The 14,960-nt window shown below is 39.3% G+C and overlaps 1 protein-coding gene across 2 annotated transcripts in view; it reads right to left on the bottom strand.

The window, feature by feature from the left end:
* Positions 1 to 14,175, bottom strand: part of LOC139443372 (homeobox protein SIX6-like) — a 34,267-nt gene extending 20,092 nt beyond the window's left edge. For both annotated transcript variants that reach the window (XM_071224360.1, XM_071224359.1), the window contains exon 1: positions 13,349 to 14,175. In XM_071224360.1, coding sequence (XP_071080461.1) covers positions 13,349 to 14,130 — 782 coding nt within the window. In that variant the 5' untranslated portion in view covers positions 14,131 to 14,175. The remainder of the gene's footprint in view (positions 1 to 13,348) is intronic.
* Positions 14,176 to 14,960: the final 785 nt, after the last annotated feature.

Here is a 14,960-nt window from a genome sequence, read left to right on the forward strand (position 1 = left end):
GAGCGGTTCTAAATATCACTGTGTGATCAACATTAGGCTTACTTCACTGCACACGGCGATACAGGTGCAATTGTATTGTCCAGGTAATATATGCACAGCCGCTCTAAAACAATCGGCGACATTCAGACCGCCAAGTAGATCACCAGTTTCCTGAACGAATGGTTTTCAACGGCCAGACATGAGATCAATGGCTTAAACTGCGTTCCCTATGACTTCCCAGCAACTTTTGTTTCATCATTGTTTTATCATCCAGCTTCATCACTTTCCTCTTTAACGACGACAAACACACCCGGACTTTATTATTGGTATTTCGAAAATATATGTGGCATTATTAAGAAAACCATTAATATTATTAATTCACCATAAGGCAAAGTATGGTAAAACAACATGTTTGGTTTATGATCATTTTCATCCTTCGCAGCATCATTGGGATGCTTAATTAAATTTTCATGATGATGAAATGGAAGGCTCCTCGCGATTACTTCTGTCAATCATCAGCGCATTTCCAGTTCAATTTGATAAAAAAGAAAAGCCATTCATCAAATGTTGCCATAGACAAACCCAAATTAATCTGATCGCGCTATGAAAGCCCACCTGAACACAAACAGTTTTATAGCCGCCCTACTTTTACAGGATTAGGGCTAGAATGATCACGAAACACTGATAATCCTCTTAAAGACATCCTTTCCACAGCGTTCAAACCACCAAGGGAGATTAAAGAAGCTCTTGCTCCCTGTGTACTGCTCTTTGCTTTTCTAAATTATTCATATTCAAAATCTCCCAGGACTCATAAACTGTTATACTCAAGCTTTGCCTTCCACTGACGAATAGGGCTAAAAAGCTTAGGGCTCTTCTCTAACCCCTGGGATTGTCTTCGGATGGCGAAACGACACACAACCAAACAACTTAGCTTGCAAGGCCGGGCTTTAAGCACGTTGGGGCTCAACATTAAATTTGTATTAGCTCTTGAAAACTATTACACCATTGCTAGCATATTTGGTAATAATATTGAACAGGGCTCGAAGCACATTATCATACAAATCGCAAGTCACGGGGCAGTTAAGAATTGTGTGATCAAAATCCCAATGAGGCTTTTTGAATGCATGGATAACAATTGATTCTCTTGTAAGAGAAGAGAAAGATATTTGGGGGTCAAATACCACCGTGCGCCTCGGTTATCAGGTGAATATTAGAAACACTATGTACACCGATTTTGCGAGATTATTTCAATAATGTGCATGTTGCAAAGAACTGTTGTTAGTTTCTACCCTTTGTTATTTTCCAACTTTCGTTATCTTATTAATTTTGTTGTCTTTACTTGTACATATATATGCTCTCTGCCTCATGGCATTCAGACCCGTGAAGATCCGGGGTAGAATAGATCTTCAGCAACCCATGCTTGCGGTAAAAGGCGACTATGCTTGTCGTAAAAGGCGGCTAACGGGATCGGGTGGTCAGGGTCGCTGACTTGGTTGATGCATGTCATCGTTCCCAATTGCGTGGATCGATGCTCATGATATTAATCACTGGATTGTCTGGTCCAGACTCGATTATTTACAGACCGCCGTCATATAGCTGGAATATAGCTGAGTGCGGAGTTAAACAACAAACCTACCAACCAAATCATGGCATTCATATACTCCGAACCGTTGTGTTCCTCATAATAAAGAAATTGACATCCATACATTCTCTTCATTATGTGTAACACTTCTAAATGCCTTTCAAAGACCTGATATAAAAGAAGTATATTTTTAAAGAGAAAGAGAAAGAAGGCTTCTTTAACGTGATTCGTTTGAATTCCAAAACTTCAGTACAGACTTCAAATGGTTATCAAATCATAAATATCTCACACACACACACACACACACACACACACACACACACACACACACACACACACACACACACACACACACACACACACACACACACACGATAACAACACACACCACACACGCTCTCCACACCACACACACACACACACGATAACAACACACACACGCTCACCACACCACACCACACACACTCATAACACACACATACACACACGATCACAACACACACCACACACGCTCACAACACACACACTCTCACCACACCACACACACTCATAACACACACACTCTCACCACACGACACACACTCATAACACACACATACACACATGCTAACAACACACACACGTACAACACATACACGATCACAACACATACATACAACACACGCTCACAACACACACACGCTCACATCACACACACACACATATACAGATGTATATATACATCGGACTTCCATGATTGTTTAATTAAAGGATGAGAATGATTACTACGAGACATCATTGTAAAATCATTTTAGCCAAGGGTTCCGATTTCAAATGCCTGTACATGAAACCTAACGACTATTTAACTGACATAGTCAGGTAATGTGTATATAGCGGTCATCGAGTGAAGACTACCTGCTCTCATTTAAAACCACCATCGTTTCCTCGTGTGCATGCCTTTTGAGCTAAAATGGTATGTTCTTATTACTGTGTATGCTTGTACAAGTGACCGTCAAACATATCGCTGTATTTTAATTCATTACACCTCGTCAGTTGACTAAATATTAAAGAATTGATACGATTTTAGACAGTAATCATTTGACTTTAATTTTAAAAGATTTAACAGTTTAATTGTAAACAATTATGAGCCATCTTATGCTGGGCACTTACATTAGTAGTTAAAATAATCAGCTGTTTCGGATAAGCAAATAACTCTCGCAAATTATTTAAAAGGAAAATGAAGAATAGAGATAAGATCTTGTCGAGGAAAACAATAATTTGTCGTTGCCTATTTTTTAACATTCTATATTTCTTGGCCTGTCACGTGTTAAGATTACATTTTATTCTAACAGATTTTCATATTCATCAAACGTATGTCTGTTAATCTACAGTTGGTATCAACATGGACGAAAAGTATCACGTTCTTTTTCGTACAATATATCTGTTAACTTACATGCTTCATTAGGCCATGATCAGAATGGACGGATAGTTTTACATGTGTTGAATTTGACTATATCAACAGTGCCACAAGAACGTAATGCAGTTGTAAGTGCATTGAATGGTTATTTTGTATGTTTTCTGAATATTTATACCTTCTTAAAAAATATGCGAAGGTGAATATTACAATTCGGACTCCGGAATAAAGAAACGAATAAGAAAACGAAATATAGTTTGTTTTTATATTTCGTGTATATGATTCCTCAATTGTATCATGTTAAATCGGAAATGGGAGGAGGTAGGATAAGGGCCCGCTTTGGCTCGTTGGAACTTTCAAATTTTAAAGAAAACTTTGAAATATTGGTATGAGAATTATCAGATATGTTTAAATGGCTGACAACGTGCCTGTTTTCTTTCTTACACTTGCACGTTTTGGACCGCTGACGGTAAAAAAATATTTAAATGCGTCAAAATGGAAGGTTTTAGAACTTTAAATGAAATCTTTGTACGAGCAAATTTGGTCATGTTAAAATATTAGAAACACGCTCCGTGAAAACCTCTAAAACCAATCTGCTTTTGGTGTTGTCCTAAGTCTCAAACATGTAATTGTTGAAATGGGCAATGTAAGTTTAGTTCATTTGGATATATCTGATAGGTTTCTTTACAATTTCTAAAAGTTTGGATGAATTCTTAAATTTTGCAGATATTGTGATCCAAAACAGGCCCTTATCCCACCTCGTCCTTTGTTGGTAAATACACCAGGTGTAAAATACTACCCGTTGTTTCCATTCCCGCACATAGAGTAACGCCAAAAGCATCAAAGAGATAATAAATTAACGTCAAGAGCGTCAAACGGACAGTAACATTTACCTCAATAGCGTCAAACAGTAACATGCACATAAAAAAGCGTCAACAAAGAACATTTGCACCTACAGCGTCAAACAGACAGTAAACTAACGTCATCAATGTCATACAGAAACATCCACGTCAACGGCATCAACAACAAATCAACATCGACGTTCATAGCGTCAAACAGCGTCTCCATTAGCCGACGATTCCACTGAGTGTAATGGGCAAACTTAGGGTGAAAATTATATGAATGGATCACTGAAAAATCGACGATGACACCCCGTGTTTCCGGAAAGGGTATTCACGTCCTGCCCTACCGGTAGCACCCGCCACTAACACAATTTGCATAAAAATGTTTGTTGCCTGATGCTGCACAGCAGTAACATCAACGTCAGCAGCGTCATGCAGACAGCAACATCCAACAAGCTGCAGCCGACCCCCCAGTGAGTATAAACTGTATACATTGTATCATTACGTCTATCGAATGTAAATGTTGCTATGGAAACATTCATAAACGTATTATGAATTACTTCATATGCTGAAACGCATAATCGATCATTGAATTGTCCATGGAAAGCTACAATTTTCTTCAAATTCATGGCTTTGTTGGATTGCATTTTAAAACAGGATAAAAGTAATTTTCAAAATGAAAATAGAATTAATAGAATTTAAGACGTTAACAGCCCTACTTGTAAATATTAAACCTTGTTTTATTAAAAAAACAATGTCTGAATTTGCTTCTTTCCACGAGTTACTGTATGACATATACTTGATGAAAGCTGTTGATGAATATTTAAGAATTAATGATAAAAATATATTGTCTGACCATTGAAGCCGGGAGGCATTTTGATGATAATAAGCAGGTGGGCATGAAAACAAATCTCAAACAACCTAAAGACAACGTTTGTTATGTGTATAGTTTTTCGTTAAGAGATTGCATTCTGTATGAATAAACACTTTATTAAAATGTGGAGTTAACATCCTAGGAATATGTTTCGTTTATATGGAAGTATTCAAAGTCGATGTGTGTGGCCAGGCGTCTCTTGGGGACGAATAGGAAATATCGTCTCATAAAGAGATTAAAGTACATTCTTTAAATATGGGTTAAATGAACAGGGGAAAATACTTAAAAATACTTTTTGGGGGATTGTTAAATTAATTACCCTAATTTAAATACAAAGTATAATAACATTTCATATATATTCATATTCTAATTTAATATTTTTTTTGAAAAAAGGATTTGTTTGAACTGACACAAAACGAAGGCCAAATTAAGATTTCAAGATATGGATGGCAAAGGCCCTTTTGTTAAATATCTTAACGTGCCGTTAACTTAGGGCGCTCACACGGGTAAAATATGAAATTTTGGAGGAAGTTGAGTTGAATACACGTCGCACTGATAAATCATCTGTGAAGATAGTGTGTGTATGCTTAGTGAGGTAATGACCCCGAAAGCCGTTATTTGGACATGGTCCTCTTGGCAGACATAAATTAACCGACGTTCAGACAAAACCTGACAAGGGCTTTGATTTTACTGTTTCCAAGAAGCGTCACCTGCTTCTGTGTAATGTTAAATAGGGAAGCTTACAAGGTGAAAAGCGTATCTCTCGTGTTGTTCAATGGCTATACCTGGCGTTACGCATATAACCCACGCTGTTGCGAAATACAGAAATATAGACAGGGCAATGCACCCATTATCTGAATGGCTCTCTGTATATAGATCACCGAGTATTGGGATTATTTATACGCGAATGATAATAGCGACGATAATGATGATGATGATGATAATAATAACTACAACAAATATCAAGAAACTTAAAGATATTATCAAGGTGTCAAAGGGTATTGATCAGTATCTGTGGGGCGGCGGTTGTGACACTTTGGACAACATCGGAATCGTGGCTAATGTTTGACTCCCGAGATTTTTATCAAGTTAATCATGCAGATATATGGGTGCTGAATATGACAGGTGTAATGAATTGGAATAATTTTGAAATTTGGACAGATTATCAAGGTATGAAGAATTTCCATTCTAGGAACAGAGTGCTTAATAGTTTCTACCCTCATCACCATATAAACGATTCATTGTCCTTACACCTAAACTGATTCTTACCATTAAAAGTTTTTTGTCGACGGAAATTATATGTGTGGATTAGCCGTGGGCTGTAGCAGTGTCTATTGTTTGCCGAAATTCCATATATTCCGGTAGGTGGACTCCAGTTTCAACACAGGCGCTAGAGTGGAAAATTTTGTATAATTTCAGAGGTTTGTTCTGTCCGCAGTTAATAGCACGCCATGGCCCCAGCGGGGTCTTCAGCAACGCCGCATTCAGCTTCTCGTCCCCCTTACTCCTCGCTGACGGAACGCGGACAACTTCACATCTCCCTGAATATAATTAATAACTCGTGCTTTTTCGCATGACTGTTCGTCGTTGGATTTATTATTCTGGGAGAATCCATCTTTAGCGGAGAACAGTAGGGGGCGAGTCTTCAGCCCCCCGATCGTTCTAGCTAGTTAATAACGTGTTCACGGCCTTCCAACACAAGATATTGTCATAAGCTCGGGCCATTGAGGCACGGCGAGTAGAGTGATAGGAAGGGTGACGTCTCTACCCATCGGCCCTGGTGGGGATCGGCCTGTCGTTGCTCCCACCCTCGATGTCTACTTTGTAATGATTAAACCAGTGTAGCCGGGTCCTGTGGCACAATGGCCGGACCGGGGAAGCTGGGTGCCCCTTAGTGTGGCGGCACAGACGCCAGGGATGCTGATTTACGGCCGTCAAAGGATTACAGTGAAACATGAAGAGTTCGAAAGGAAACACTGGCGCAATAACTGTTGTTACGCTGAGAGCAGTATTGTAACAACACAAACAACGTGTTGAAAACAGATATGAATATTATTGTCGCGTGGCGGTCTAGTTGAACGTAGTCATCTGTCACAAGCGAAGGAAGGGAAATAAGGTTTTAATTTGTCCATATATCATAATACATCATAAATATAAAAAAACACAATTGTCGGATAAGGTTTGTCATCAGCTTGTCGAGCATTTAACGCGAGAGTTTTGTTTAGCACCTTGACAGAAACTTGAGGTTTTTCTGCATAAATTATCCTGTGGTAGTGGGGTATTTAGTTACATATCCAAAAATTAAAGCAGAATGCGAATCACGTGACATCACGTGACTTTATAAAAAATAATATTTTGACACCTGTTCATGTAGATGTGTGTGATCGATGACAGATATATGACAGGTATTTACCTCCATGCATACAAACTTCACAACATTATGTGTTGTAAAGCAGTACAAAAACAATTTGATTTAGCGTGAATTATAGCCCCATTCACGATCTAATACCGAGCAATATTCTGCATCCAATAATTTTGTCTACAAGAACTGACATCGTTTGTTTTTTCTATATGTCACCGTACAATTACGCCTTCCCGTAAATCAAGTTAAGTTTCCATAATGGTCGAATTGAATAACACATATCCTATTTTTACCGTCTATTTGTCTGCAATGGCAAATAAACTCTCGATGTTTATGCACACAAATTTCCTCAGAATCATTTCATAACGCGTGGATCTAATGAACTATAAGTCCAGGAAGGCTGAAGTAAACGAAGCGCATTCACAAGCTTCTAACCTGTCACATTAGTCAAAAAGGCGATAACTATATGGAGTTAAAATGCCACGTCATTGTTTCGACGAGCGCGAGTCTACTTCCTACGGTTGCTATTATCAGTCAATTCGAGGTCACTGTCAGGCGGTGACGAGGGTTTTCCCAGTCGAGGAGACATTGCGTCACGTTCAAACTGACCCTCCCTGGGCTGGGCCCGATGCAATTATGAGAACAGCATTTCCTGAAACTGGTCCAAGTAGCGGAGATATGATTCATATATTCTACATTGTTCTGGCTCTAAATGGAGCTTGGCATCATTTAAAAGTGAAAAGTGGCCCATTTTATGCGATCGGTTGTTTTAATAACCTATTCATTTAAAAACTTGTTTTAACAACCTTTTCAAATATAAACATGTTTTTAATAACCTATTCCTATATAACATGTATTTTATTAACCCATTTATTATAAATGAGATGTTTTCTGATTGCGGATAGCAAACAGGCCCTAATAGGCAGTATGTATGAAAACCGAGTTGACTTGTAGATCATAACTTCTTTATCATTTTAATGTACCGTATCGCTACAGATGCTAATATCTTCATCACTTACTTGAAAAAGGTACCAGCATCTGTATCTAACCGCCCCACATTGTCTTAATTGTATTGCAACATTTGTATTTATCTTCTAAAATTCCATTTAAAGATAACTGAGATGCAAAATATATAAAACCCAACCCAAAACCTTTCCTAAATCATAAGAACTATCTGGCTCCAGGCATAAATACCGTTTTGTTCCTCAGTCTGATCGAACTATAACTAAATATTGCCCATTGCCTGCTTGACAAGAACCAGAACCAGATGCAAGGGAGCGATCTGTTTGCCATTTTACCATCGGGATAACGAGAAGAGTATTAACGCGTATCTGTTTGTGTTATTGTGACGTAAATTGACAAACCCCAGACTGTTTTGGCGGAGAACAATAGCTAGACAACACCTTCAAATGGCGCATGTCAAAAAGTTATCACCGCGAACTCCCCTGGCGCCAGGCGTGACGTTGTACAAGTACTCTACTTGGAAGAAATAGAACATTCTCAATGATCATGCCACAAAATGCGAGTCGATCGTTTAATTAAACTTCCTGTGGGTCCAGCAGTTGGATTAGCGGAACTGACCGGTACCAAACCAATATAACATTGAGCGGGCGGTGCCCTTGGGCAGTACAGAGTCACGTGCATGATATTTCTAAAAACTTATATGTTTTCTCACATTCTCTCTCTCTCTCTCTCTCTCTCTCTCTCCCTCTCTCTCTCCCCCCCCCCCCTCTCTCTCTCTCTCTCTCTCTCTCTCTCTCTCTTGTCCCCTTGTGAGAAGCATCGCCTCTCCGAATCCACTACTCGCGCTGTGTTGTGATAGTTGCTATGGTGATACTATCGCTAGTCATACTTTAATTAAATCCGCGATATGTTTCATTCCAGTAAAGAGAAATAATTGTTTCTTTTTGTGTTGCAGCAATACTCTTTCAAAGACACAATGCTGGTTCATTTGTCATCTGCAGAATCAACTACATCAGCGTTATGCATAAGAAACTAAATTGCCCTTTTCATTTCAGACATGGCTTCTTCCAAATGCTTTGGTTTACTGATAGTTTTTTTTTAATGTTTTGTTTTTTGCCTGTAGGCGTTAAAGAAACCAGTGTATATTAATTCTGCTTCTCCAAGACTGTTTAAGTTTTTTTTTACACACTATTCATTTCTCACTATGTGATCTACACAGTTTGAGGAAATATTAATATAGTTAGTCGCAATGTGAATCTGGAAAACAATCGTAACATACGCTAACATAAATATTGCTAGACATGTGACCTTTGTAGAACATTAAATTCATACGGACAGTGGAATGAAAGTTTGATTTTGCATTTCTATGAATAAGTAGACATGTTCATCATTTGACAACATCTCTCCACGTTTACGAAAATGACCTTATCACGAATATAAGAAGAAATATCGTACGATGATTACAAAATATTTTTTTCCAAAGTCGTTACATGCTGTCGACGTACAGCGATAAAACTAGTCTATGTGCTCTTTCATTGCAAATCCACTTTTCTGGGCCACTAAGCGTAAACATAAATCGTCTCCATAAAAGCCGGTTAAACACAAGTGCTGGTTGAAAATAATGTGTATATATTGTTTATAGCGAGATCATAATTGAACGGCATGCATACACTTCCACTCGGGTGGAGCTTTGCTATACAAAGCCGGGTGATAAAGAGAATGGTCCAGCCACCAGTTTTCCCTCGGTGACGATACGGACAGGCGAGGAAATTGCTTGCAGTGATGGTTATCCCGATAGTTAGGCTCTGTGAACACTATGAATGGGGACTAAGCGATGATGAAGTCTTGTCCCTGGGATTAAGGGGTATTTTCCCCAGGACTGGGCACATTATTCTGACTCCGCTGTGGCACTGGCTGGTTGATCCTGGGCATGGCTGAGCGACTTGGCCATCAACGCTACAGGTTGTTCATCAATCACAGACCCTGACAAGTCTCCCTGCCGTCCCGCTCCCGCCTCTAGTCCTGCACACAATCAGCTGAACACTACCGAACACTACTGAACGTTGTGGTGAACCGTAAGGTAATGAGCCGCATCTGATATAGCTCATGTATTTATGATATATGTGTTTTCTTCAAGACGCCATTGTACCCTGCCCAGCCCGCATCGTCGCAGCTTTGTGATGGAGACCATTTGCCACAATCGCGTTTAGCGTTGTATTCAGGGTAGCCATAAACCTACCCGGGTATAGTCTATGTGTCACACGTAGGGAGTGATGTTCAATGTTTGAATGGGGAAATGAAGTCATTGACTAAGTTATGTATTCACACAGCGAAATTCAAGTAACTCTCTACAAGTAACAAAGTCCGACCTATATTCCTTCATTGTAACACCTTAACTCGTCATTTTCATATAATGTCAACATTTAAAAGCATCATTTTCATGTACGCTTGCTCACTGATGTTTAAAAATATTCTATTGTATTCTCACACAAACATAGAGGATGACATTATGTGATTATGTGACCAGTAGAGCACGACAGCAGTGAAGACACCCAGACAATCACCGCTGTAAGACAACAGGTTACCTGTATTTATGAACATGTTGCCAACACGTTAAATATGTTCTTCGTGAGAAAGCATTGTTCTTGTGTTTAATGAAGGTAACTGTGGAGGAAGATACCTGATTGCAGCTGAGAAATCAAGGTATGGATGAGGCTGTGTCTCCACGAATGAAACATTTGCCTACTAAATATCACCATATGTGTTAGGAAGTTGCATTTTTCCTACATCAAGCTTGGATATTTCTTAATATTTTATGTCGGGTAATTACTGTCAGTCCAATTCATTCAGTTATTATTTGGACATTAAACCTTTTCTTCCTTCGTGAATTTAGGTTAACGATATATTAATATTACAGTTTTCATTTTACTACAGAGATAAAGAACACAAATTCTGTCAAATATACAACATATCGTCTGAAGATATCGATAAGCAGATGTAAGGTATCAGTTTACACAGCTTAAAGAAAAAGTTAATGAGGTCCACACGCTCCTGAAGTCAGTATGGGAAATGACAAATATTAAGACCGTCATTACGAGGTAACCAAATGACGAAAAACTCCATTGTCGTCTTCTATTTAAAGTCAATAAAACAGAAGGTAAAATAGATAAGCATCATCCAAATAAGTAGAAGCCTTTCACGAGAAGACGTCACCAGTGAGTAAATTAAATAATATACATGTGTATTAAACATAGATAATTCATAATAAATACATGATATATCTCTGTAAGGATCTATTATTGTTCACAGATCATGTCTAAAATAACTACATATCTAACAATTATATTTATTTTACAGGTTTTAATGAGTCTTTTTTAGGAAGGGATTCATGAACGAACTCCTATAATGCGGCATTGCTTATGTCCATTGTTAGACACTGGCTAATGTTATGATTGATTTTTAAGTAGTATTTGGGTCAGGGAAGATTTTTGTGAGCGGGGATAAGAAGCAGACCCGTGGCTCAATGTGCCTGTTGAACATCTTGTTAATATTTAATACACTAGGCAGGGATTGTTGATGACAAGTTGGCTTGGCTAGATCAACTCAGACGAGAAGAATCCACTCTCAACGATTCTCTTACATCTGACAAGGACAAACTATAGCCTTCAATATGCATCCGGAACCGTTCCCATTGATGATTCATGTCACCGAACGCATGTAATAATATTATGACATTCAATAAACGTCTTTTCCTCTTTTCTTCTATTTCTTTTTGATTAACCTGTATTTTGATTTATTTATGAATCAACTATTAGAATTCACTAAATGGTTTGTTTAGAGTTGTTTGAATAACGGTAACGTGATGTCTAACTTGGATTTGATGACAAGCATTATTTCATTGTATGGAATCGCTGCCATAAATGGTAAATAAAAGCGAAATATCAGTTTGTACGATTCCGACTCTATCATGAGCATGTGTTTATGAATCACTATCAAATAGTAATGACACCAGGTGTTCGCGAAAAGGTGAGCGAAGTAATGTATTAATTGTGTCAGATTCCATGATCCAACCAACTTTACCCACTACCAACCTGTCATGTTGTATATTACCATTAGTAAAAACTTCTATACAATAATAAGCATATATTGATATTGTTATAGAAATTCGTTCTTTTTTATGTCTGTATAACTTAAAGGTTATTAAGGTGTAGTGGTAATATCTAACATAACTTTACCATTTACAGAAAATGGATATTATAAATATCAATATAGATATATAGATAGTTTGTAATTAACACATTTGAGAAAAAAAGGTTTTGGACTCCTGCACTTTTAAAGTTTAAATATAGGTTTGAAGTAGAAGATATAAACCATTTGTCTAAAGTTGAAGTTCTGCCAAATATGTTCTAATCTTACTGGATTCAGAAGAGTGTATATCTCTGATGGAAAATATTATTCCAAAGAAATTTTAACAGTAGGGCTTTGGGCGTGTAACGTCGCGTATGGGCTATAAAAACAATTTATCATGAAACATTAAACTTCAAAAACACATATTTTAGTAATTTAAGCAACATTGTGTCAAGCAACATTTATGATAGATCCCTCAATCTCCGAACAAGAGTAAAACTGTGTCGGTAAAACGTGTGATTTATAAAGAAGTTTTTGTGTCAGTCGGAGGTCTGGGGGAAACTTCCCTCCTCTTCTAAGATGAGGTGTCTGACGATGCGGGGAGAAAAGGGAGGGGGAGGAGGAGGAGGGACCCTTCCGACATCTCGCGTTATCGCTCCCTCAATCTCGTCTTGGGCGGCTTGCTATTGTGAAGCGAGTAATCCCTAAAATAAACCTCGCACTTGAAAACAACCTACCGGATTTCAGACGGGGTACGAATTTCTTTTTGCTAACCAGTGCTACGTGATTGTATCAAATGAACGATATTTTGGAAAGCTTAGGATTTGTTTGAATTGTAAAAATTCAATATAATTGATGTCATAGCGAAAACGTGCCTATGCGCTGTGGCGATCTACGCGAGCCCATGTTAACGTGATGCTGAATACCGAGTGTCTCCTCTGCATTGTCCTCGGATATGAAAGGGCAAAATCAACAGCCTGACAATGTTCTGCTCATGTCCCCGTGCTCATCGTTAGTAAATATATCGGTGACACTATCCAAACAACGGTGCCGACCCTAGTACCGGACCGACAGCATATGCTAAAGCTCGGAATCTCAGTCCCGCTGATACCGGGGTCTACGTGCTGTTACACTCACATTGCGACAAGGGAGATTGAAAGCAAACAGCGTTTCAGTGTCATTAAAATGCAAATCAAAAGGTAAGGTGTAGGTATTCTCTACTCACTGTCCTCCATGTCCCTGGCTATGAGGGGTTCTGTCTCGCTGTCGGCGATTCTTGAACCAGTTGCTCACTTGCGTCAACGTCAGTCCTGTTTTTTTGGCCAGATTCCGCTTCTCATCTGGTGTAGGGTACCTGTTCTGTTTGTAACACTCTTTCAGAGCTTGTCGAGATTTCTCCTTGAAGCAATAAACTGTCTCTTCGCCATCCCAGATTGTTTTAGGAAGAGGGAACTTCCTCCTTAGCCTGTACTTATCGACAGCCCCGAGAGGCCTTCCTCGAATCTTCTGAGCCTCCATGTAATGCGCTTTATACCACAACTGCTGTAAAAACGCATGATTAGAGCTTTCAAAACTGTGACTCTCCAAAATAGCATAGAGTTCTCTGTAGCTACCCCTATGAAAGGCGACAGTTGCTCTTGCTTTTAGCACGGCTTCGCTCCCTCGTAACAATTCACTTGGAGGTAGAGACCACAGGAATCTAGCTAGTCTTTCTATGTCCCCCTTCTGTTGTAATGCCTCGCAAACACACGCAACCTGCTCAGGAGAAAAAGTCAAATTTTTGCCAGCCAGTAATTCCGAGTTGGATGTTGAAGATGGCGATTTTACATCTGAAGATCTGTTGTTGCTGGTGTTGTCAGTTGCCGCCACTGTGCTGTGGACGTCCCCACCCCCTGCTGTCGGGTCCCCGGGGGTGAGGATAGAATCCTCGGAGTCTCCATTCAGACAGGTGGGTGCCGTTACGTCAGGGCTGAGGCTTGGTTCCATGTGAGATGGACTTGGCTCCATACTCTCCGTGACAGCTTGTCTCGTGTAGCAGACACAATGTTTACCCGCGTGACTGCAGTGCAAGAGAGCTCATGCCCAACACTTTTATAATTACCAACTTACTGGAACGAACAATTCTCATTGGCCGTCTGGGCGTTCACTTGACACATTCTGTGAAAGCGATGGGCGGGGGCCTGTCAGTTTCTCAGCCTATCACACCAGGCAAGGAGCGACTCGGTGATTCAGGAAGATATTCAATTGAAGGGGGACGGTCCCTCGTCGGAAATATACAGTTCTCAATCACACTCGGACACTACGTGAAATGAGCTGGAAAATAGTAAAGGAAGTCTTTGAAATAATTGATTAAAATTTGATTTTATCTTCGTCAGCCGTGATTACACCTGTAATACGCCAGGTCGATGTGTGGATTTCTCTGAAATCCCGGATCGGACACATGGGACAAGCGTTAACAGATGCTGTTGCACAAAATTAACGTTGCAAAACTGACGTGATTAAGACAAGCTGCCGATCTGATTCTTGTTGTCTTCACATTTTTGTAGCACAAATGAACGTGACACGCGCCGGGTGTTATTCAACCTCACACGTGCCACGTGACCTCACGCGTGACACATAGAGTACCCAGTTGGACGACAGCATACAGTGGACGTCCACAAATGTTCATGTTTTATGAAGAGCCTGTAGAACACCATGTAAAATCTCCAACCCCCTTAGTAACTATTTACTTTACTGAACTGAAACTAACTAACTAAAAGAAATACATAACTAACGACTAACTGATTGATTTTCTGAGATATAACTAAATAACTAAAGGACTACACCAATGAGTAAAT

This window comes from Haliotis cracherodii, unplaced genomic scaffold (genome assembly GCF_022045235.1).
Source record: "Haliotis cracherodii isolate W230 unplaced genomic scaffold, xgHalCrac1.p SCAF_5, whole genome shotgun sequence".
Classification (NCBI taxonomy): Eukaryota; Metazoa; Mollusca; class Gastropoda; order Lepetellida; family Haliotidae; genus Haliotis; species Haliotis cracherodii.